General features: G+C 38.4%; 1 protein-coding gene across 1 annotated transcript; it reads right to left on the bottom strand.

Moving 5' to 3' along the window:
• Positions 1-2,000: 2,000 nt before the first annotated feature.
• Positions 2,001-25,162, bottom strand: SUZ12 (SUZ12 polycomb repressive complex 2 subunit). The gene is made up of 16 exons (XM_079323603.1): positions 24,694-25,162; positions 21,868-21,914; positions 21,713-21,777; positions 16,938-17,006; positions 15,355-15,404; positions 14,051-14,136; positions 12,527-12,758; positions 11,664-11,766; positions 10,271-10,376; positions 9,382-9,559; positions 7,196-7,287; positions 6,602-6,745; positions 5,835-5,992; positions 5,066-5,264; positions 4,450-4,529; positions 2,001-4,169 (listed from the first exon to the last, which is right to left on the bottom strand). The coding sequence occupies exons 1-16, from the start codon at positions 24,995-24,997 to the stop codon at positions 3,824-3,826; spliced, it is 2,259 nt and encodes a 752-aa protein (XP_079179729.1). The 5' UTR covers positions 24,998-25,162; the 3' UTR covers positions 2,001-3,823.
• Between the last annotated feature and the right edge of the window lie 338 nt (positions 25,163-25,500).

Genomic DNA, 25,500 nt, shown 5'->3' with positions numbered 1-25,500 from the left:
TAATAAAAGTTTTATCCCTCAACTGTGTATGGTCTAGAAAATTATTTTTTGGGGCATAAAGATGACCACCACAGCATTCTAACAATGTAAGAAAGTATTTTTTAGAGCACTGCAGCCATCTTTAGGAGCTTCTCCCCATTTATTTTTCCCATTTATTTAATCTTCTGTCCCTCCCTATTTAATTTTAACTGATATCTCTTACAAAAAATATTTTTCCCTTCATTTGATAAAATTTATTACTTCATCTGTGAGCTACTCCCCTCAATATTCCATCACAGCTGATTTGTCTTGTCTCCATTTTGCTGTTCCCATTTCTTACTGGCACATTCCATGGTGAAACTCTTACACATCTGTAGTTTTGGCCAGCAGCAGAGGTATTTAATCACCTTCAAATACAGTCCCTGTTGGACTAACACACAGCTTTACTTCATTGCTTCAGTTCTGCTTTACCTGGAGCCTGTTCCAGATCTTTGGTCTCTTTTAAAGGAAAAACAGCTTGTGAAACCAGTAAGTGAAGTTGCTGACTTGGCAGCTTTCTCTCATAAGTACTCCATTCACATGAGCTTTCTTCAGACAAGATGCCAAGTGTTTCTCCTCCAGAGCTGCAGCTTCACTCTCAAATTGAACAGCCTAAAAAAATCCTGCAGGTCAGAGCCAGGGAGGGACTTACCTGCTCCAAAGCCTTTGTTTTCTTGGATGTGAAAGCACAGCCAGATTTTAACAGGGAACACCTCCACTCGCTGATGATGGCACCAGACTTCTGTGAATTAAGAAATATTTAACTTGGAACAACACTGTCAAAATTGCCCTTACAGAATGTATATCCAAAGGTAAAATCAAATTTCTGGTTTGGGAGTTTTGTTTTGTTGATTACATAAATAGAACAATTCAAATCATGGGCAACTGCTTCATTCCAAGCAGTGAAGCTTCATCCCACCCCTCAAAGTTCAAGGGCAACATTCCAGAGGTACTCCAAGCAATGTACACTGAAAGTTAACAATTCATCTACCACTTTTGAATATAGTATTTAATGCACTGAATTAAATATTCAAATCATATTAAGTTCCAGGTTGGGGTTCACAGACCTGTTGTGATCACCAAGTACAAAACATCATTAAAACCTGCCATGAGCATACTGAAAGCCAGATTAGGAGAACCTGGACAACATCAGAGACAAGAACACACTGCCCAAAGGCAGCCTGAGGTCCAGTTTGCAGAGCCCAGCTGGTACAACCTGCACTTCAGCATCTGGATCTTAACATGGAAAAAGTTTTCCAGTATCTGCTATTTCAGAGTCAGTACTTGGCTAAGCAATGAAATTCCTGACTTGTCCTACAGTATCTGGAGCATCCATCTTCTGCAGTCCTAGAGAAATGGGATTTAAACTGACACCTATTTTAACTTTACTCCATATAAGCCAAATAGTTCATAAAATGTCTGAGAAATTAACCACTTGCATGTAAAACTACACATGTAAAATCTTAGTTCTGTAACTGACACACAAGCAATGTTTCATTTGCACTTCTGTAAATCACAGTTTTGCACAGTAAAGCACCACACTTACACCCATCTCAGGTATTCAGGTTCTACCCCAAGAAAGGAGAAGGAAAGTTATATCTGGCTAAAACCCTGGAAATTTATGGAGATACCTTAAATAGAGCTGCAACAATCTGGCAAAAGAGAACATGTATCCCAATTTTAAGTCATGCAGGAGAGAGTTTATACAAGTGCTGCTGGAGGTCTCTGCACATGGAATGACTGGATACCCATCATGGCAGATTTTGTTATTACTGAACTTCATGTACAAAAGCTCATTTCATTTAAAACATTTAATGAAAAACAATGGTTCATTTAAACAGCTGAACTTGTTTTGGTTTTTTTGGGGGGAGGGGTTTCTTTTGTTTTTACATCTACTGTACCGTTCAATTTTTTTAACCAGCTTACATGGCATCTTCAAAGGTACAAATAGAAAAGGCATCTTTATAAATAGAAAACAAGGGGATTTTTTCAGCTTTTATTATAAATTGACATGACATACAAAGTTTACTGAACAGAAGTAATTTCATTACTATTTTTGGGGGATCACCAACTTTTTGTGCAAACAATGCTAGCCTTCTTTTAAGCATTAAGAGCATAACTGCTTAAGAAATGACATAAGCAATAATTCTAGAACTACATCTCCCCTAAAATAATCTATTTTTTTACATATGTGCACAGCTTTAGCAAATTAAAGCCAGAGAGAAATGCATGATGTACTATCCAGAGGCATAATTAGAGTTTGCTAAAACTCGAGAGAGCTGGCAATTCAAGGAGTTTGTAATGAAAAGCTGCAGTTTCCCTCTTTCCTATTTTGTACACAAAATCAGTGACTAAGAACTTAATACTGGATGACAAATCACATCCACACCATTAGTTAAATAGTCTCACAGTTAAACACATCTTAAGGACCATCAAAATCAGTATTTACATTTTATAAATTTCTGAAGACACCATTAGAAAGCTTATATACCCCTTCAACAAATAGGGAACTGCATCTCATGGTGATGGAATGAAATAAAAAACAAAAAATACCTGTATTTACAGCAGCATTGTTCCTTTATAAATAAAGAATATGAAAAATGAAATATTTTAAGGATAATAAAAAATTGAGGTGATGTCACTCAACCACAGTGCTTGCTGGAATAAAACCCTTCGGTGCTGATACTGTACCAGTAGTGAAACCACTTTCCATTGGAAAAAATCTGTAAACGTATGCATAAAATGTGTTAACAGCAGTGCAAAACTGCTCAAATATAGTTTAGTCAGCATCTTAGTATCTGTATTGAATACAATACATCACAGAATACTTACATAAGAAGTGCAACACATTTTCTGGTCCAATTTTACAGTGCATTTTTCCCTCAAGAGTGGCATCTCAAAAGCCAGAGCTAAGCCCAGGGCCTGGCCTTGCAGTCGGCGCCTGCAGACGGACACAAGGCTCCAGCCTGAGCACCCAGCAGGGGCCACCCCAGGCACAGGGGGCTGCACCCAAATCCTCTCTGTAGCTGTGTAAATGTGTAATAAACATACAAAGGAGCTAAATGTTCAAGTTTAAAATGGTACACTGGGCGATCGATACATCAGAATTATCCACGAAACCCAAACTGCTGGTTAAACCTCAAAAAGCCAAGGTGGTACTTCACTGTGTCTGGAAGGTGAAAAGCCAAGATCTTTCCAAACAGGCACAAGACAAAGGAAGTGCTTAGTTCACCAACTTTGATAATTTTTAGTGTAAAAAAAATTGATTTGTAATTTATGATCAATTGATAAATGATTTCAAATACAAGGATCAAGGTTAAACTGTAAATAGTCAGACGCTATTTTCACAAAAAGCTAACTGGAGAATTTCTAAATAAGAAAAGCAGAAACTGCATCCCAATTCCCTTTCCCTAATGTTTCACAACTTCATGGTAGGAAAAACAGCCAGATACAGATGCAAAAATCTTAATATAAAAACGGTTTTACATATACTTAAATTATGTAAATTCCATAAAGTTCTTAAGACACTAATTACTAAAATTACAAAAAGATTTTTATATTGCTCTTCATGCTCAAACTCTTAGAATATTGTCATTACATCACCAAAACCAATATACGTGAAGTACTTGCATAAGTAACTGAATAAAAACCCTGTTTAAACAATATCCTTGTTGAAATCATTTATTTCCATCCAGCAGTGCCTGTTTGGAATCCCTGTATTTCTGTGTGTAACTCTTTATAGAGCTCATGCACCCTAGAATGTCACTTCAATGCTTGTCCGTTGAATGACAATTAACTTTTGACTTCAGAGCTTCTGCTTCTTGCTCTGTTTCGTGACACCTGAGATGCTTTCCACTTCTGAAATCCTCTCCCTCATGGTATTTTCACTGTATCCATTTGCTGTCCCACTTTGTTCCTCAGAAGATTCCTCGTCTGTCGGGGAGGCTGATTCTCCTTTCTCCAACTTCTGCTGCATCTCTCGGAGCCTGGCCACAGCTTTGTCTATGGACATGATGCTGATCAGGTTAAAGTCATGCATGCTGACCAGGTGGAGCATAAAGTTTCGACACAAGTTCTTCTTAATGATTTTTTGTCCATAGTTTTCAACAAACAGCATACAGGCATGATTCATTTGATTGTCAGCAATAAACCTGTCAAATAAGAAAGCCATCATTATGTAATTTTTTTCAAAAACAAAAAGATACTCTACAACATGATTTATCAATGTAACTGCAGAGAGCAGCTATTTTTCTTTTCAAAGCCCAAATGCTACTAAGGCACAAGAACTTCTTTAAATTTGCTTATTACAAATTATCCTTTAATGATCCTTTCCTAAACAATTGAGCCAACTGAATTTTAAGTATTTAGTGAATTACAATGCAAAATTATCAACCAATCTTTAATTATTTGTATCAAAGCACAGTAACATACCCGTGCTTCATAACATGAAGATTCCATAATTTCATCACTTCTTTCTCTCCTTCGTTAACATCAGAAAATTCTTCAATTTGCTGGAGATTGGGAGGAAGGATAGGAAAACAAACAAAACACACCCATCAGAAGTGCATACCTGCTGCCAAGTAGTGAGATACTACCCAAAATTCAATATTTAAATACCCAAAAATTCAACTCACACACAAAAATATGTAAAGAAAATTCAGGCTGTAAAGTAAAAAAATTTAGAAAAATGCCATTTGACGTAGAGACTTTTGCTGGTAAATTATATCCTTATTATACATCCTCATTATATATCCAAAGTGTGTGCTCCTGATTCCAGCATCTCCTTTTCGAAGGAGAAAAGCAGCCACAAACAATGCAAACTTATTTGAACACATGAGAACTGAACTAACTACAAACTGAAGGCATATGTAAAAAAACCCAAACTTTGATTCCACAAACTTCCACCAACAGTAGTTCAGCAAAACTTTCTGCTCCTAAAATGCGGCATTTTCACAACGTACGCCAAATTGTTCCCTAAAGCAACTTCAGATCATCTTTTAAAAACCGCGATCCGCTCGAAAGAACTTTGTTTAAAGGGAATAATTACAGTGATGGTTTTCTCCCGGAGCCACTCGGGGTCCTTCTCGTCCTCACTGTCCACCTCCATCTCCTGGGGCCGGAGGGGCAGGCAGGTGTCGCTGTGGAAGTAGAGCCGGTTGTGGCCGCTGCTGTACGTCCGCTGCTGCTCCACCTCTCCGTCCTCCGACTCCAGGAACTCGGACATGCTCGCTTTCGTGCGCTTTGGCCTGCCAAGGGAGCAGTCACTGCTGTCACCACCACATCACGATTGCAAATACTGACAATGCTCACTGATTAATGTAATTTATTTTTAGTTCGAGCTTGGAAAAATGTTTGGAGGGGGGGAAATCTCCAGTAATGAAATAATCCCCATTAAAAATCCAAGAGTTCCTGACCCAACTCTCCAACTTCATCTTTTGGGGAAGTTTTTGGGTAAGGCAGTTAAAGAGAGCTACATTGTTATGAACAGATCTCTCAATTGGAAAGATACAGAAAAATCATAGGTGATGTTATCCTCCTTGAGTTACATTTTATTTAGTCATAACACTGAAATTTAGCACTGTGTATATGCATCAGCAGATGCACGAATTCCCCAGGTTTCACAAATCTGATTTACAAGCCAAAAATTTCTTTACAGGAAGAGTGGTTGGACATTGGAATGGGCTGCCCAGAAAAGCAGTGGAGTAACCATCCCCGGAGGTGTTTAAAAAGACTGGACGTGGCACTCAGTGACGGTGTCAGGTCATAGGCTGGAGCTGCTCTCCTGATCCAACACAGGCTGTTTGCCAGCTCCCCACCTGCACACCAGGATGTGTGTGATTGGAGTCCTTTTGACGGGCCCGTTGCGGCTGAAGGCGAAGCCGGGCTGGCGGTGGATGTCCTGCGGGTTCCCCGCGTACGAGCCATCGTAGCACTCGTTGATGGACACGTCTATCCGAGCGCCTTTCGGGTGATACTGCAGCACAGTTGCAAATATTCAGCACACAGTAATGACAATGCATCAAGAGGTTTCAACAAGTAGCTTATCAGTTCTGAGTATCTTAAATATCATCTCTTAATAAGCTGATACGGCTCTAAGTTTTCTTTCACAACACCTAAATAATTTTTAACCTCTAGAAGAAAATTACACTAAAGCTTCCTTGCTCTGTACTATTTTACTCTTTTGTATAAAATCACTTGAAACTAATTATTAAATTAAGGAAAGTATCAGCAAAATACTGCTAGCAAGAAGATTTCTAAATTTTCTAGAGCTTCAAGAGACTTCCAACCAAATATAATTACATCGCTTTCTACATCAAAGAACACATTGATGCAAAAGCAGTAGCTACATTTAGAATTCACCCTCCAGTGGTCAGCATTATTTAATACATATATATTTAAAAGAAGAAAGAAAATCAAAACCACAACATTTCCCCTCCATGTAACACACAAACATTCACTTCTAAAGCAGCTTCTAACCTGTAGATACAGCCCTACTAAGCCAGAAACAGAATCCTTCCATTTGCAGTATCTTTGACAGACTGTATAGAGTTTCATAGTGCTGAACTACAAAACGGTTACTTACAACATAATTAAAGATAAATCTGCTGTGGCAGAGTTTAAGATGTTTGAGTAAACTATAGAGTTTCCGACAGTTCAGTGTGCACCAGGGGCAGTGCAAGTCGTCGCGGGCCTCGGTCTGCTGCCTCGTGTTATTGTTGTAAAGGAACTGATGCAAACAAAGGAAAAGGCAATTAGCAACAAATGAGTTTCATTCATTAACTTCCAACCCCCAAAACCAAGTTGGATGTTGTTACAGGAGACCTCCAAGCAGTAGTTAGACCTTGGGAACGCTGTATCAGCTCAGTGTACTCAAACACTGGTATTTCAAGAATTCTTTTCCCCATTGGAAACCCACCTCCCCCTCCAGAAGGCTAACAAGGAATGTCCTTTGTCTTTCAGAACACAGAAAGACAAGTTTTCCCCCAGAAAGATTAGTTTTCTAGAATACTTCCATAACGAGTCTGTGGAATGGCTTTCAGTCTGTGAATCTGAGACTCTTTAAGGCATCCATGAAAAGGGCAATGGAAATTTCTGCCCAGCTCCCAAGCAAACATTTTAATTCCACATTTAATTATTTAGATTCTAGTTTTTCCCCTCTAATGATTATTTTCAATACCTGGTAAAATATTCGCAACTTCTGTCGAGGTTCATTTAAAACATCTCTCTCTTTCCTTGTTTGAAGGTCTGTAGGCAAAGATTCTTTCACAGCTGGAAAAAACCACATGTAGACATACATTTCTTTGGTGCACAGGAACAGACAAACACTGTTTCTTACCCAAGTATGGAAGTTGTGAGAAGGGCACTGCTGCTGAAGGAAACAGGCTATTTAAATGTCCTTTGACATAAGTAGTCCTACCAGCAACAAGGAAGTCTGGATGCTCAGCTTCCTTCACAAACCTACAGGCAAACCCATTTCTAACACAAGATTATCTCCAGTGTTGGAGAATCATTCAAAGAACTTAAAAATGGTCAAGTAAAAAGCAGTATTTTTCTTACTCCATTTTTTATGTATAGCTAAAAGCTGGGAATTAAAAACCATCCCTGCTTTCAGATTACTGTATTCAAATACATAATTAAAATTTGATTTTAAAAGTTCCACAAGCCTCTAAAGAGGCAGCAGAAATGTTAGTGAACACACAAAATATTTAACTGAAACTTTAACCCTTGAACACTATATGTATGTGTAATGGCACTGCTCAGTTGCTTCTGAGTCTCTTCCATACACTTTAATCTATAACAGCATTTTGATTTCATACAGTTAACAAGAAACTCCACATAACTAAGCAGGTTTATAAATCTGCCCTCAAGAGAAATCAAATCATGACCCTACTTTCTTCTGAATGGTGATAAAGATGGGAACAAAAGACTCAGCTTTACTGACCTAACTTTTAGAAGATGCACTTATTTTGTATTTAATATTTTAGAGAAGAAAAGAAATTCTATCTTCTTTCTATATGAAAAAGAGAGGAGGCCTGACACTTTAGGGTGTACCACATCAGAGAAATCCCAATTCCATGGCTCAGTTACTTTCAGAACTTTGTCATTACAGCAAAGTTTAAGCTGCCACATTTAGAAAGTCTTTGATGTCTTTATTCCACTGGTCTGCCTTGGGAAATATGCTGAAGTAAAATGACAACACCAAATTTATGGACCATTGGGCAAGATGCACTGGATCTTTATCAGAACCTCTGATAGAAGTTTTGTACAGTTTTCCTCTCATGGTATTCAGATGCTGCAAACAGCAGAACTGTAATAAATACCCCACAAAGCTGCACATTACACTACAATATATTTGTGTATGAGAGTTGGCTGTATTTGGGAAGGTTGCTCTGCCTGTAACTTTAGCAATTTACTGGAATATTTAGCTTTTCCAATGGAATCAAAAACGAGTTTCAGGTTACACTGGCAATGCAGGCTTGCCCCATTCCTGTTGCCTCTACATTTGTTACAGTTAACTATCACACACCTTCAGGAGTTAGCTCAATTCTCATTTCTTTTGCAAGTCTGAGCATAAAACCTGCCTAACAAATTACAATACAGGTCTCCAAGAAACTCTAAAATATAAGGAAGCCTGGTATAAGGAAGTAAAGAGAAAGCAGAATAATTTCTACAGCAAAAGTTCAAGGACCTCCCAGGTTCTGTTGGAATTACTTCCCATTTGTGTGCACTGTCAGCCATTCATCCTAATGGAAGAAACCCAAGTGTCTGCAATCCCTAGCTCAGGTAAAATGCTCAATTCAGGATGCAGATATCAGTCTTATTTAAATATTCTTGTACTCAGAAAGATGTCTGTAGGTTGGCTGAGGATGTTAAGGGTCATTCTAGACACTGACTTCTGCACAGGTGGGCTGAAATTCTTCTTGCTCTCACCTTTTTATCACACTAAAGCTCTAAAAGCAGCACAAAGAGTCACCACTCTTATAAAGTCTCATCATCAAGTTTCTCAACATTTACTGTAACACAACTATATAAAACACACATTTGGAAAAAGTGTTTTTCTCATAATTACAGAACACTAATTGGAGTGAGTAGGGCAAACCAGACAATCCCAGAAATCCTAGGGATGGATTTTCCCCAATGTATTTCATAGCAGGATTTACAAGCATTGTATTATAACCACTTCAATATTGACCCAATGTTTAGCTTTTAACCTTAAAAAATTTTACAAAATATGGGATACAACAAAGCCCACTCAGTTTTGCTTTTTCCTGTTGAGAATAACCTGAAGCAGCTGCACTAGTGAGCCCTAAGCACACAAGGGTTAAGCAGATGATTATTCAGCAGCAAAACCAGTTTGCTTACCTATAGTCTGAGTAGGTTTAACAGAATTGGGCTTGTTTTCTTGAGGGAGGCTGTCAGAATTTCGTGTTGCAAGAGGTTTAGCTATAGGAGCTGTAGACTTATCATTTGTATCTCCTGTCCAACGAAGAGTAAACTGAAGTGTAGGTCCCTGAGAAAATGTTTCAAATGGAGGCAACCTCTGGAGAGTGGGGGAAATAAAAAAAAACAAAACAAACAGCAGAATAAGTGTCTTCACAAAAACAATAATGAGAAAATATTCACAAATGTAGACTGATGTCATTTATTTTAATGCAGGTAAAGGCTGATCAGGATAGTTCAACTTATAACTGTACTTTTACTAAATAATTTGGATCATCTCTGGTTTTTTTCATAATTACATGATAACGTTCAGACACAAATACTTTGCAACCATCTGGAATCCTCATGTTCCTTTCTACAATCACCAGCTCAAACTCTCCCAGGACATGTGAGCATGACTATGTAAGTGCATACAGTCACTGAGTGTTGATACAACTCAGTCAACAACTTCTCTCTTCTCAACCTTCCTCCTACACTCTTCTTTTCATCACAGCATTTCATCAGCATTCTCTTAAGGTATGTACACAAGATCACACCTGTCTGGGTTCCACTTTCTTCCCCTTAAATATTCTTCTGCTTCTTTTTGATATGTCCAACTTGTTAGAATACCTGATTTTCTAGGTCAGGAATTCAGAAGTTACTGAAAAGAGACAGCTGCCATACTTACAGTAGTTGACATCTGCTTTTCTAAAGATCCAGTGTAGCCAAAGCTTTCTAAACTGAGAGCTAAATTAAAATATATGTCCATACATTCCCAAAGAGAATTATTTCCTGTGAAGACAGGTCTTTTGGCCACTAAAACAATCCATACCTTCCCATCCAGAATTGTTTCCCATGTTGCTCTTTTCTTGCTAATTGGACACTCTTCCATTTCCTGCATGGCCACTTCATATTCCCCATCCAGAAGTTGCAAGCGTCTGCCAAGACAAAATATGTATTATGTGTAAAAAAGATCTTTTATTGTTTGTCTATTAAAATGCACTATTGCACAGTAATTCGATTTCCACAAACCTGAAGACATTTTCAGGCAAATTTGATGAGGTCTAAATCTTAGGCAAACATCATCCATGACAAAGAAAAATGTTAAAGACTAAACAAAAAATATATACATTTTTATGCATGATTTGGTTCTGCTGCAAATTAGTCTCATTTATACAACAGCATGCCTGAGAATGTTCTTGCTTGTCATAACTACAAAACCATCTAATGGTTCATATCCTGTTTAGTGTATTGAAGTTCTCCAGTGGAATTAAGTAATAGAAAAGAACAAAAAACTTTCAAGACTTCTAAGAAGCTATAGATTAGAAAAGGACATTTCTTAAAAAAAAAAACTCTTCTCAAAATACACTTCTAAAACCCTATTTGGATAAATAACCATTTTGTCAGAGTTAGCTGGAGCTAGTTTAAACAGCTTTTCCTTCAAGCTCTGTTTTTATTGATAAAGAAATCATCTAAATACCTACCTCTACCTGGGACCTGCATTTGACATGGAAAGAACTCATTTTCATGTATTGTATTCTGGCTGTTGGCACTATGATTCCTTTGCAGTACAACCAACCAACCAAAATGTCACCCAGGAAATGGTCTGGTTGTTATTTTCTGAACTGGATCTAGCATGCTCTAAGCTACTGATATTTGAGTTTCACTCCACTTTCACTTATTTGAAATACATTAAGTAGTATCACGATAATAAATAATTAAACTATGTCACATGTTACAATTTTAACTACTTGGTTGATTGTCCTGTAGTCATGGGTAACTAATGTCTTCTGTAGCTGTCAGCAGAAGGAGACTTGTGACTATACCAGCAACAGTCTGGTATGGAAAAGATTATGGCATCCAACAGAATGTTAGCAGTAAGGGTATTTCAGAGACCTCTTCTTTGTTTAACTCTTTAATTATGCTGTCACTGATCTTTAACAGAACCAGAGAAATTACATCTGCCAAAAACTGGCAAGGAACAGACAATATTCAAGTTCACAGATGGGAATTACTTACAATAATCACTGAATAAGCCTCAGTATAAAATCTGTTATAAAACTTGTAGGTTTTTGTAAAAAAAAAAGATAACAAGCCTAAGTTCTTATTGTAAATAACAACTAAAATGGAGCCAAAGACAACCTACACTGTAACAAAGAATACATGAAGTTTATTACCAAATTTTTATTGATTAATAGAAGCTATGTTTGTTTTTACAATATTACCTGTTTTTATCAAATACAGTCATTTGTGCTACAAATGTCTTTTCCCCATCTTCACGATTTGAAGAGTTTCTTTTCCTTCTAGCTGGAAGCTCCTCATTGACATCTGCACATCAGAAACATGGTATTCAATCATTATATAAGCACAGATTCAAAAGATCTAACAGTCTCTATGCACTCACAAATGTAACTGCCTATTGACTGTGTCAGATGTGCCATACAATAGAGAAGGACAAAGCAATGAAAGAGCACTTAGCTTAACAGTAATCATATTTTAGGTATGTTCACATGTATTTATAATTTCATTGTATTATTCTGTCAGCATAAAGAATTTGGGATTTGATCTTCCTCATCTTGTGGCTATAAAATAAAGAAATGAAATTGTTCATTCTACATGTACTCTCCAAGGCTGTAACATTTCTGATGTAATACATCTCAACAAGATGAAAAAATAACTTTAAAATATTTGTTATTGAGGCATTTTTTCTATTGGCTTGTTATTTAGCTTTGATGAGAAACACAGATACCCACAGTGAGTCAGTAGTGAGCAGTGCTGGTGGAGGAATAACTACACTCTCAGTGACCACAGGGCTCTCTTGCACTGTTCACCCTCTAACACTGCTGCCTCACACCTTCAGCATCACATTAGTAACAAGTGGTGTTAAATTTACACAAAAACAGAAGTACAATTTCTAGCTACCAGCTGAATTTCAGCCCCATCTCAAAAGAGACAGCAAACAAATAAAAGTCAATCACTCAGTTACTACTGGCCCTTGTCACAGTGTGACCCACACTGCTCATCAACACAACCCCATACATGCCCACAAGATAAACCCTGCCAGAGCAGGTTTAAAGGCTGAAGTTACCAATGTTTTCATTAGTTTCTCCATTGATCAGTCCATTAAATTCTCTCCTTCCTGGGCGAGTGACTCTGAATAACAATGAGTAAGACTTCACCATATGGCTGTTGCTTGGTTCAAACTCATTGCTGGAAACTGCAAGTGATGGGAAGTTGCCTGGTTTTATTTGGCTGAGGTCTGGGTTTAAAGGCACCTGCTTTTTACCTGTAGGAACCTGTCTTATTGGACAACTGACATCCTGCAGCAAAATAAGAAAGATAAGGTTCAGGTTTTTAGACTTCAGAGTAAAGACATAAAATATTTAAATTGATGCCATTTCTAAACTGTATTTGTTCTGCCAACTTTTGAAAATAAGCTTATAATAAGCCTTGAACAGATACAAATAAAAAAACCTGGAATAATCCCAGATTTTAAATGCAAATGCAGATATTTTTAAGTGTAAATAAAACACTGGCATTCTATAACCCCTTCTGGCAGCAGCCATCTTCCTCTATATGATTAAAGTAAGACTAACATTAGGCACTTAGACTGTAGAACAGTCATTAATACTAATTGAATTCTGTTTACCTGAAGAAATTAAATGTTTTGGTTATATATATATATATTTCTCAAGGGCTTCCTATCTTCTCCTTGCAATATTTCAGAGTACATTTTGTGCTATCTGTGAGATAAAGAACCACTTACCTAGGATTTATTATATTTGGGAAAACAAGACAAGATGGCCTAAATATGAAACATGCAGCAAAACATTTAAAATAAGCATTAGCACCTCCTGATTGCACTATATTTATCCATACTCTAATAATTAACAAAATTGGTTAGAAACAGTATTAATTCTTAAAAACCTGTCAAATCAGCCTGGCATTAGGGAAGAACACACAGCTCTGACTGCAAATCTTTCCCTTTCTGATAGAAAACTAAAGCATTACTGAGCTTCCCATATTCTCATAGTTGGGAGAATAATTTGCTAAGTGATGTGAAATAAGCTCAGCTAAAACTGCAAGCAAATTCAAAGATGCTTCAAAAATAAATATAAAATTGCTTATGATTCACAGTAGCTAAAATTTGCAATAATTGAAATAATCGAAGTAAAAAACACAGGTACAGAAAAAGCAAGGAAAGAGCCAAGAGTTGGCAGATAACTGAGGAATTCAAAATAATTACAATTTGTTCCTTTTTACCCCTAAACTCTGAAAGGCTACTTTATGATTGTCTGGTTTCCTTAAGGCTCTGGACATCACAATAGACTGAATTATGTGATACACAAAAACTGAGGTAAAACCAGAAGTGGCTGAAATTCACAATGAGTGGATGTGATGAAATCAGTCAACAAAGTTCAATGTTTTTTAAAACTCATTTCTCATAAAGCAATGCAAAATCCAAGAAAAAACAACTTAAATACATCAGTTCTTAAATTTAAAGGCTAATTTCAACAGAAGCATCACAATATGGCAGAGTTACTTAGATATTCTAGAAGCACACACACATTTTGCTTTAATGTATATTAATACATTATCAGATCATTTTTACCTTTCGTTTCTTGTGGCAAACTTTCACTAGCAGTACTTCCAGAGTGACAGAATTTTGTTCATTCTCTGAGTTTTGTGATGGCTTATCTAAACAGAAAAGTATTTTAAGTTCTGAAAAAGCAAAGATCTATTCAATGATATAAATCCATCTGTAATTACTTTTTAGCCACAGGCACCTCCCAGGTACAAAGACCTTTAACCACATTCTAATTTTCAACTCTCACCAAATTTGCTACAAATTTCCACTTGAAAATATATTCTAATTATTCTCATATTAGCTGATTAAAAGGCATAGCTGATCTCCAGAGTTTAAAAGAGCAAGATTGTTAACTTTTTATAACAGAGAAAAATGTTATGGGTAGTTTTAAGGACAGTAACAATACACTCATTACAAATAGGTTGAATTATTTTCCCCAATTTTTTTTCTTTACAGCATGCAAACCTAAAATTTGGATTTAAGATTCCGATGATTTCAAATAGGAAAAAAAAAAAAATTACACCACCACCCCTTTAAATATTATGCAAGGCTAAATAAATGCACAGTAGTTGTTAAAAAATTCTCAAACTAACTTGAAAAAAAGTCTTAGAAAATAAGACTTTTTTTCAGAAACTGTACAATAAATTTCCTAGAGCCTGTAATGTTCAAGGCAGCTGCTGCCAGTGGTGTGATCAGCAATGGCAATAAAAAATTTGAAATATAATTTTATTTTAATAGACAGCTTTTGCTCTCAGAGCAATATAACTCTTATTTTGGTCAAGGAAGTCCAATATTCTGATACTGAGAGGCAAATTTTTATGTGCTTAAAAGGCATCATGGAATGACTTCAAGTCACTAAAATACAGATTTCCATGGCTTCTATAATTGTTAACATGGTCTTTCCTTGATTTCTAGACACGACAATTTTTTTTCTTACACTTCTGCTTTAAAGCAGAAACCACTGAATCTTCCAACTATTTGAGGCTGTGAGGATTTTTAAAGCTACTTCAAACACCAAAGACACACTCCCAGAAAATCACATTCTTCAGGAAAGAATTGCTTTCCTCAAGGTCTGTTTCAGTTTGAATGGATGATGGCTTGATTCTGACTAAAACCCTGAAGGCTTATCTTCTTAACATCACAATTACACTACAACATTTCTAAAGCACCACTGAATTACAACTAATGAGACAGGCTGAACAAGTAAATTAAAACATGCATCCAAACAGCAGAGAGTAAAAACATTCAAGTATTCCCCTCACAAATCTCTGCTAATTTCAAAGGTGTTATACAAATTAACAGTGGAATGAATGAATTGGCAAACATACCATTCTTATGGAAGAACCCAGTAAATGTAAGTTGCAAATGAGCAGACAAGCTAAACAGGAAAAAAAAAAAAAAAAGGAAATGTTAGAAGAAATAAGTGTTTTCTTCTCACAGCAACCACTTGACTGATGTTCAGTACAGTAATGATTCAGTCCATCCTTTTAACTTGGAAACTGCCTGGATACAGCAGTTGATGCAGAATTGAACAGCAGTTTTCTTTTTACAGACTCATTCTCTCTGTGTACTCTATGACTTGATATGTTAAAAAAAATAAAAATTAAACACTACAGTAGAAGAACACTGCCTGAAGACAGATCTTGCCTTCACAGGCAGTCAAACACATTTTTTGGACACTCATCAGCAACAGAGTTCAGTTCTGGTGGAAGTGTTCTAGAATTTCAGCCTCAACCACAGTCTTGGTGTAGATTAAAAGGAAACCAAACCAACAGGGATTATAAACTCAGTAATGAGAATCTTTACAAGGGGGATTCTGCACCTTTAGAAATAAAAAACTATCAGTTAAATTAAGTCCATATCATTCATAACATATGCAATCAAAATAATAATTGCATCTGTTTTGTTTCACAAAACCACTGACCATCTTATTTCAAATCACAAAATTCAGGGCATATTTCCATTCAAAACAAGTATTCATAAACTAAATTTAAAAGGGTCTCAAAACCACTAGTATTTCTGCAGTAGACATTGAACAAAATATAATCTGTTCCACTACACCACCAGACAACTTTGTGCACCTCCATTTCTCAAGCAGATACAACCTGACACTCCACACTTATTTTTAAACACAAGCATTCCCTAGAGCTCTGAGATGATCAAAGGGAGTGCCCAACAGCTCAAGCATTCAAAAGACTCTACCTACACCAGCTTGCATCATTCATCCACGTTACTTTTTCATACCAAAGCACATTTTTTATAGTTTTGAAAGCACAAGAAACAACACACACAAATCAATATTCTACATTGGCCTCAACAAAGCAACTAACCACAATACTTGGAGCAAAATATAACTAAGAAAAATACAGTAAATCCATAAAACCTCTTAGAACACAAAATGTGTAAGTTTGTTTCACAAAACTGTTTGTTTTGTATCCAGCACAGCTGCCTCTGAAGTAGTCTAATGATTTGCAAACACCGTGGGAAAAGAACAGGTTAAAAATAGCAACTATACAACAACAAACTCCAAGCAGTAAAACTTCATGATGTTTTCCCAAATCCACCTCATTTTTTTACTTTTAATTCCAACACACACAGATTACTCATTGACACAACTGACACTCTAAAAAACAAAGTAAAGGCAAATACCTTTTTGAGGTTTGTATACACATTTTAAAAGATGCCACAACACATACTGGAAGTTTATCTCAATACTGTTTCTCTCAAGGTTAGGTGATCAGCATACATACACACATTTTAAAATTCTGGAAGCAACATTTCAAACAGCAACTACCTTGTTTCAAGTAATGATTCTTTATCACTTGTATTTTATCAGCCAAAAGGACTTCTGATAGAGCCCATGTATGTACTCATTTGTACCCACACACATAAATATACAGCAGGACAGTACCTGTGAGATTCTTGCTCTCCCTTCATTTTCTCTACTTTTGATAACATGTCATCTACTTTGAATGTTTTCCTGTGAGGAAAAAGCAAAAACGAATTGTTTTACACAGCCACCATACCCACAACTTACAGCAAGAAAATGTATTCAGCCTGAACTTTGACTTGATTTTCCATCTAAAACTGTCTATATATACCATTTGAGCCCTTTCTTCAGAAAACACCCTTTAGATACATATATGCTTTTTTGGATCTAGTATCATGCCTATGCTGTAAGCAACACAACTGCTCCTCAAAAATAATACAAGGAATTAAACCCGGATCTTGAAACAGTAATCCTACTGCTGATAAGTTGTTTCATTTAACAGCAACATATTGAAACCCTTGCAATGAACATGTTTAACAACATTTCAGCTTTGTCAAAGAGAATCTTTCTGTTATTACTGACACTTGTACATACCAGGAATTGACATATCAGCCCCTCAGTCATTACTATTTTAATCTTCACTATATTAATGAAAAACACTTAAAACTTTATAGGACAAAAGAGTCAAAAGCCTAATTAAAATCCTAAACCCTCATTTCTCCACACATTTCTATAAAATGGACACAATGCAAAGAGCAATGAATTTGGAAGCTACCATTGGAGCACATTCATAGGAAACAGAGGACAATGACAACCAATGACAACAATGTCATAGAGAATAATCACTTCAAATCTTTCCTCCCTGTAATTCTGACATCAGTCTGTTCATGTTCATATGTTCAGCCTGTTCTACCACACATAAAATTTCATGTTCACTGCTAAATAAAGCAATGGGCAGAAGTTATTTAACATGTTACAGAACAGTCTTTCCATTTTTCATTAAAGGCAAGTTAACACCTGGATCTAGACGGCCACAAAATTGCACTTGACTACAGTGACAAGGCAAGAGTGCAAGGGCACCTCTCCTTTATAAGAAGAACATAAACATTTGCCAAACGCTGGATTTCTTGCAGAGGGAACAACACAATTCACAGGGGAAGTGGGAAGCATTTGTCTACAGAAATGCCCTGACAGAAGAAACACTGATGTCACTCTGTCCACACTCAGCACGTCACGCTGGGAATGATTGAGTTACACATCACATGGTGACTAAACAGCAACACTGGGCAACAAAACTACAGGGCTGCACTCAGATAACAAGGAGAAAAACAATTATGATTTGTGTAGTAAACAATCACTGATTCAAAGCTCTACTCAGCTCAAGAGTCACACATATGACAGACTAAAGAACTGACTCACCTACACCAAAAGTGGGATGGTTCAAATGCTCAACTTTAAAGCAAGAAGTGCTAAGAACAGAGCAATTTCATTAAAGTTTCACATTCTAAGGCAAGAATGTCTCTGTGTGCACTTTGCTCCAGCTCATCTAAATCAGTCACTGTTCTGCAGAACAGCAAGTTTAGAGGGTTTCTCCAGACTGAGGAATTGCTTCAAACAGATTTAGAGCAAAGTTATGTCATGAGCAGAATACGAGCCAAAAACCAGCTAAGAGACAAATATGATCCCAGAATGGGGGAAAGTTAACAATCTCATAAAATATACTAATATCTGACAGAACTTGTATTTAGTATGTGACCATTATTGATCCAAAAAGAACAGTGGCACAACCTTTGCTAAATCCAGACTCACATTAGTCAAAACAAAAGAGTCTTCCTAAAAACCAAAAATCTTTCCGAGAAACTAAAAATAGCAACCAATAAATTTTTTTTGCCTTTGAAGTTAACTTGTAAGAGCAGAAATTCCTTTAAAATTAATTCCTATTTATGTTACCATGTTCCCATGCAAAACAGATAAAATTAAGTTCTTGTAATAATCATCCCTCACACTCAGGATTTTCAAGACAGCATTTACTTGTGTAACAAGTACGTGCATCTTGTGCATTCCTTTCTCCACCCACTCTTATTCCAGACAAGAAAAGTAATAATTAGCAAAGTATTAGAAGTCTCATCATAGCATGCCATTATTTTGCCAATAAATAATTATTCCTTTATCCAAATACTGTATGTGAAGCACTTTTAATAACAGTAACTTCTTTCCAACACCATAATCTGCTCTAATAATATACTAAAACCTGAAAACAAACCCAGAGACACAAAGTCCAGTTCAGCTCTCCCTCAAGTATCAGCTGACCAAAGCCCACCACCTTTCCAATAAGCAGCAATTTTAACACCTTTCTAGCCCAGGCTGACACATGCCCATTAACTATTCCCTACAACCATTTTCCTGTGCTCTAAGCATTCTAGGTTTTCTAAACACTTCCTAAGTATTAAACAAGTAGAGCAATATCAACAGATAATTTTCTGGTAAAAATGCAGTTTTAGTTCCCTACCTCCAAGAGATAAATTTGTCTGGCATTTTTCTCAGACTAACATAAAGCTGGAAGTAAAAGATGTGGAGCCATAGTTACTATTCTTTAAGTAAGGTCCATTATGTTTGGATATTAGTTCTTTATATTTTACTTAGGACACTGTTTAATGAAATGACAATCAAAACAACTGTCATCAATTTAACAATGGTAACATTTAGGAGTTCTAGAGGAATAAATTAATGTACATGTATAGTCCATATAAGCAGGCTAACATGATGCAGGTCCAGAAAAGACTTCTTTACAAAGAAAACTCTACTAACACTTTCACTGAAACCACTGTAAATCAGTTATACTGAAACCAGAACATAGATTTTTCTTCATGTAAACCTCAGGATTATTTTCTCTACTCCAGATATTTCTCTCTTTTAAAGCCCCTTTGTCACCAAAACAACAAGATCATAGAGCTGAACTACTTGTGTTGAATGAAGAATAGTGATTTGGGTCTTGCACATATCTGTAAGCATTTACCAGCACAGATCAGCAAACAAGGATCCCACTAATCCCCTCAGGAAGTGCAGCTCAGACTCTTTTGCCAAACTCTAAGTCCAAATTACCTTTAAATTACATCTTCTGTGGTTTTAAGCAGGCTGAAAGAGAAGGGCCACAGTACTGACTGAGCATGGAAAGGGCAGAGGGAGCTTGGGGGAACACACTTCACAATCACCTTCTGGCTTTTTCCCTTTCAAATACACCTGCTCACTTCTGTTGCATTATTTTGTTTTTATAAAGAAATCATACTGAAACCTTTTATTTAATCTTTCTAGACCTAATTATGAGCATGATTTCAGTAAGTCAGCATCGTCACAACTACTGAAAGGAGCAGCTGTAATCTGTCTGATATTAGAACAAGTCCCAATTAAACTCACAGTTCTAAAACTAAGTGTTAAGGGAACTGGTAAAAATCAGCATGTTTCAAACAGAAACCAAGCACTGCTTGTGCAGCTGAATCAACTGGAATTTGGAACAGAGGATAACAACACACAAGCAAAGAATTGTCTCTTGCTTCCCAGCAAAGTACAGCAGATATCCAACAGAACACTTTCAGGTAACACACACACATTTCAATCAATAACAAATTGATCCAAGTTATAACCAAGTGCTTCCTGTAGTACAATTCCAGTTAGAAAAACCAATCTAAACCACAAAAACCAAAACAGCCTGAAAAGAACGACTTAACATTTTGTTCTGACTCCCTTTAAAATAAGTAAAAAAATTCATTTTGATAACTTTCTTATGAAAAAGCTGCAACTTCAAGTTAAAAAAACAAATAAATCTAATCATTACCTATCCAAAGTACCTGAAACTGTATGTTATGGATTCAGTTTTAAGAAAAAGTTATATTATGCCATTGAAACTCATAGCAGGAACATTAAACAATATCCAAAAAATCCAATAATGCCATAAACAGCTCCATTAATTTAAATAAAAATATGCAAATTCTATTGATTAACAGATCATGCAAATATTACCTCCCTTAGATATAAATATGAAGTTTCAATTAGAATTGTCTGTATAATCCCATTTTGTTGCATATTTGTTGTACTTAAATCCCACAGCAACTGTTTCTAAGTGATAAGAACTTCAATGCTAAAATATTTCCAACTACACGTTCAGGTTACAAAAGAAGTCTAAACTGTAACAAAGGATTTTCAGTGAAGGGGAAGTATCTAGTAGGGCCTTGTGATTCTGCTAATAAATAATGTACACTGCACTTGTCCCTCTGCAGTGTTTCTGTGTTTTCAGGCCCCCTGACAGGCAGCTGTAACACCTCACATGACAGGAATGATTATTTTGCAATATCAAAACTGAAGCCCATCTCTCAGGCATATCCAGCTCCAAGCAACCTTTTTAAAGTATTTGCTGGAGTTCTTCTAAAAATACTATAAACAGATCTGCTTTATTTTCCAGCGTTTTAAATAACTACAGAAATAATTACTGGATTCTTTCAAGACTAATTAACAAAGCCAGTAGTTTTGTATTTGGGTTTTGGTTTGGTTACAGTTTAAAATAGAATGTTTCATAGGATTATCATTAAACACCATTGATTACAACATGTAATACAGTTTTGTTTGTTTGTTTTTTAAATAAGTTCTCCTCCAACATAGAAAACAAACACGGGAGAATTAGTTAGGATTCTGCAGATAATTCTCCACATTTGAATACTCCCAGTATCCACAGAAGTCACATGGATAAAGCTACACATTCACTTAACACTGCAAAAAATCTCTCAGGTCTCAGAAATCAACTGTACACTGAAGTATGCATTTTAAAGTTCTTCAAAAAGAAAACAGGAGGTCACCCTCCACTGCTTTTTGGACTTCTGCTACTTGGTGAACATTTTAGGATTACTTTACAAAAACAATTTTACCTTTTGATATTTGTTCGGGAGTTTCTGTGGGACATGTAAGTGAGAGTTCTGTGCAAAAATATTGGCTGCAGGGGGGAAAAAATAGAAAATGGTTATGCTTTAATTAAAATTTTCTACAAATACAAAGTAAAGGAGTGATAAAACCAATTACTCACTGCTATTAGATTCCGGGTACGTAGAAATCTGTATATCTGTGTTGGTTCTATGAAAAAGGAACATGTGTTATCCAATGTAACTTATACCTCCAGAAAGATGGTCTTATAATGATAAATAGTATCTAACTTCATCTGGCAATTACTTTGAAACAATTATCACAAGAGCCATTAACAGAAGCATCACAATGTCCAAATAACTCCAAGTTATCACATTCAAGATTACTTCAACTCTACAACACAAAGCAACTTCTTATTTAAAGTGCCACAAATTAGAGGTCACAACTCAACTCTGACTGCTCTTGTTTTCTACAAAATGTGTTTCTTACAGGCTTTATATCATTAAAGGGCAGAAAAAGTATCTCAACATATCACAACCTATGGCCATATAGCTAAGTTAATGAACTTAGAAGTTAATGAACACATCTGCTACAATACCAAAATAGCACAATAAATTTACACAGTCAGACAATTTGGATTCTTTACACTTCTGGAAAGTACCAAGGTCACTTGCAGCAGGTACTGACACAAGAGCAGGGACTGTCAGATGACTATGATCCATAATGGATCATTCTAAGGTGGGGAATTAATGCTGTTTTTAGCAAAGCAACTATTGTTTCCAAGTGCAAAAGGAGAGAAGATAATTCAGCTGTTCACAAAATGGACACTAAAGCACAGCATCATCTCAAATAGGTTTGAGGACCAATTTTCAAAGGATCAAGACTTGCTACAAACAAGAGGAGGACCTTCAGTTTAGTTTTAACCAATTAAGTTAAATCAGGACAAGGAGGAGTTTGTCTGGATCAGGTTATTTCTAACAAGAATTCCAAACTAAACTGGAATACACACTACTTAAACTGATACAAAAGCCAACTTCATTAAGTAACATCAGCAAAATGTCATAATGATACACATCAAGTAGAGAGAAAAAAAGAGAATAGATGATGCATTGAAGCCCGTGCTAAGGTTGGTAACACTCCATCCATTTCCCACATAAAGAGAACAAAGTTTATTCTTAAAGAGATATAAAATTTTCTTTCCATATGACTGCAAAACATTTATTTCAAATAGATGGAAACCTTATTGTGTGGAATTCTGTAATTAGAAGTAGAAAAGGACAACTTTTTATATCCTTTACACCTTTTAAAAGATATGATTCAGCCATATTTCTACAGTTATGAATGTAAGACCCCGAAGAACACATAATTAAAGAGATGTATTACTATTAGAGAAGGAAATCTTAAAATGATCACAGTATTTCTTTTTAGAAGCCTGATGAAAGCCAGTGAAAACCAGCTTAATCCAAATTATCACAATAAAATCTGTATTTCTCAAATCAAGATAAAAGAAAGAAATTAAGATGTGTGCACTTTGCCACAAAGTAAAAATATAGAGTAGTCACGACTTTGAAAAAGACATCCCAGGTTCTTCACTCTCAAAAACCCCATGACACAATTATAATTTCTTAATGTATGAAAACATTAAGTTACATTCACAAGGATGTAATTTAATTTAAAGGCAACGCATTGCTGCTTCAACAATAGTTTTCCCAAGTGGAAAAAATCTGAAACACACTCTTCAACCTGCAGAGAGACATATGTCTCACAAGTCTGTATTACTCAGCAAAAGCTTAAAATAAATCTTTTATCTTTTCCTAGCATATGACCTTGAAAAGGGACAAAAAGAGTCAGGAAGAATGCGATTCAATACTACACACGTTAGGATTTTTTTAATCCAGCATTTACTTACTGTAGTTTTCCCATGATGTTCTCACTACAAGGTTAACATATTATGTATATATATATCTGTATATCTACACTGTAGCTTCCTCCTGGTCCCCACCTGCTCAGCTCTGTGCTTCCCTTGTCTGACACACTGAGCCACAGGCAGAAGAATTCTTTCCACCCTGGGCACTGACACTGAGAAAAGCTCTTAAAACTCAAGTCTGCCACTTGACCCATTTGCAACACAGCATTTACTGAACACAGAGTCTTGTTAAAAGGACTGAGACTCAAACGGCCACACATTATTTGAGACTACAACAAAAACTCCAACACTGTCACCGTCTACAGCAGGTATGAGCACTGACAGCACCAATCCCAAAACAGGATCACGTCTTCAAGAAGGGCAATAAAAATTCCCTTCAAATCCTGGCAACTACACAGGATTTTTTTTAATGCAACTTAAGTTTACTGCTCCACTATGCTTTTACACTATATTTCCAAAAACAACTTTCCAGTGAATTCAGGGGGATTCTCCTCCTATGCGGAGCTGCCACAGGGGGGACGCCTGGGTCGCAAAGGTCAACTTCTAATCCGAAACCTCGACTAAGTGAAAATTATTGCCAAACAAAGAAAAGCCAAGTACAGTGAACTCTTGATCGCGTCCTGCCCCTGAACGGGGCTCGAACGGCGGATGCCAGAGAGGAAAGGGCCGCTCGCCCCTCACTGCCCAGAGGCTCCAGGGGCTGCTGGAGGGAAGGGAACCAGCCGCCCCGAAAGCCTGATGGGAAGTGCTACAGAGAACCAAGTTCATCGCTGGGCGCGGGCGCACACACACACACACACCCTCGCCCTCCGCCCGCGGGCCCCGGGCGCCTCTCGCCGCCCTCCCGCACACCGGCCCCGCTCCCCGCGCTTCCGCCCGGGCCCCGCCGGCCCCCGCCTCCCCCGGGCCCGCTCCCGCTCCCTCCCTCCATCCCCCGACCGTGTTTACCCCCGGAAGCCCCTGCTCCCCACAGCCCTCCCCTCCTCCTCCCGCCCTTTCCGCGGCCGCCCGAGCCGGTCCCGCCGGCTCGGCCCCCACTTCCTCCGGCGACCCGGTGCTCACTCTCAAAGGCCTGAAGAAAGAGGTCGTGGTCGGCCTGGATCTGCTCCATCTTCGGCTTCTTCACGGGGGGCAGCGCCGCTGCCGCCGCCGCCGCTGCCGAGGAGGCCGAGGAGCCGCCCGAGTACCCGCTGCCTCCTCCGCCGCCGCCGCCGCCCGCGGCACCGCCGGATTTGCCGCCGGGAGCCGCCGCCGCGGCAGAGCCCCCGAACCCGCCGCCTCCTCCGCCGCCACCTCCTCCTCCGGCGGCGCCGCCAGCGGAGCCCGAGCTGGGCCCCGCTCCTCCACCGTGCTTCTGAGGAGCCATGGGGGTGGCCCCGGGCGGACCCCGGCGGGACGGAGACCGAGCGGGGCGGGCAGGGCCGGCCGGGGCGGGTGCGTGAGGCGGGGGGGGGACGCGCCGCGCTCCAACTCCGCCAAGTCTCCTCCGCCCCGCTCCCCTCAGCGCCGCGGCCGCCGAGCCCGACCGCCGCCGCGCGCCCGCCCCCCGCGCGCGCCCATTGGCCGCGGGGATGGCGCCGCGCCGCTCCATTGGTTGGCGCCGGCCCCGCCTCCGCGTGACGCGCGGATGGTTCTGGAAGCGTTTGGTTGGTCCGCGCGTTCGGCGCGCGCCCCCCCCACCCCCCGCCTTTGAACTGAATTCGCGGGAAAGCGCCGCTCGCGCTCCGGCGCGGGGCATGATGGGTGCGGGGGGGCCCCGCCGGCCTGAGGGGCCGCTCGTCGGGCCCGCCCTCGCACCCGCCGGCCGCTCTCCGCCCGAGCCCCGGGCCCGCTGCCCCCGGGCCCGCCGCCCCCGGCCCCCGCCTCACC

The sequence above is a fragment of the Erithacus rubecula genome (genome assembly GCF_903797595.1).
Source record: "Erithacus rubecula genome assembly, chromosome: 20".
Classification (NCBI taxonomy): Eukaryota; Metazoa; Chordata; class Aves; order Passeriformes; family Muscicapidae; genus Erithacus; species Erithacus rubecula.
The sequence above is the reverse complement of the archived record's forward strand: the minus strand, read 5'-3'. Positions and strand labels throughout refer to the sequence as shown.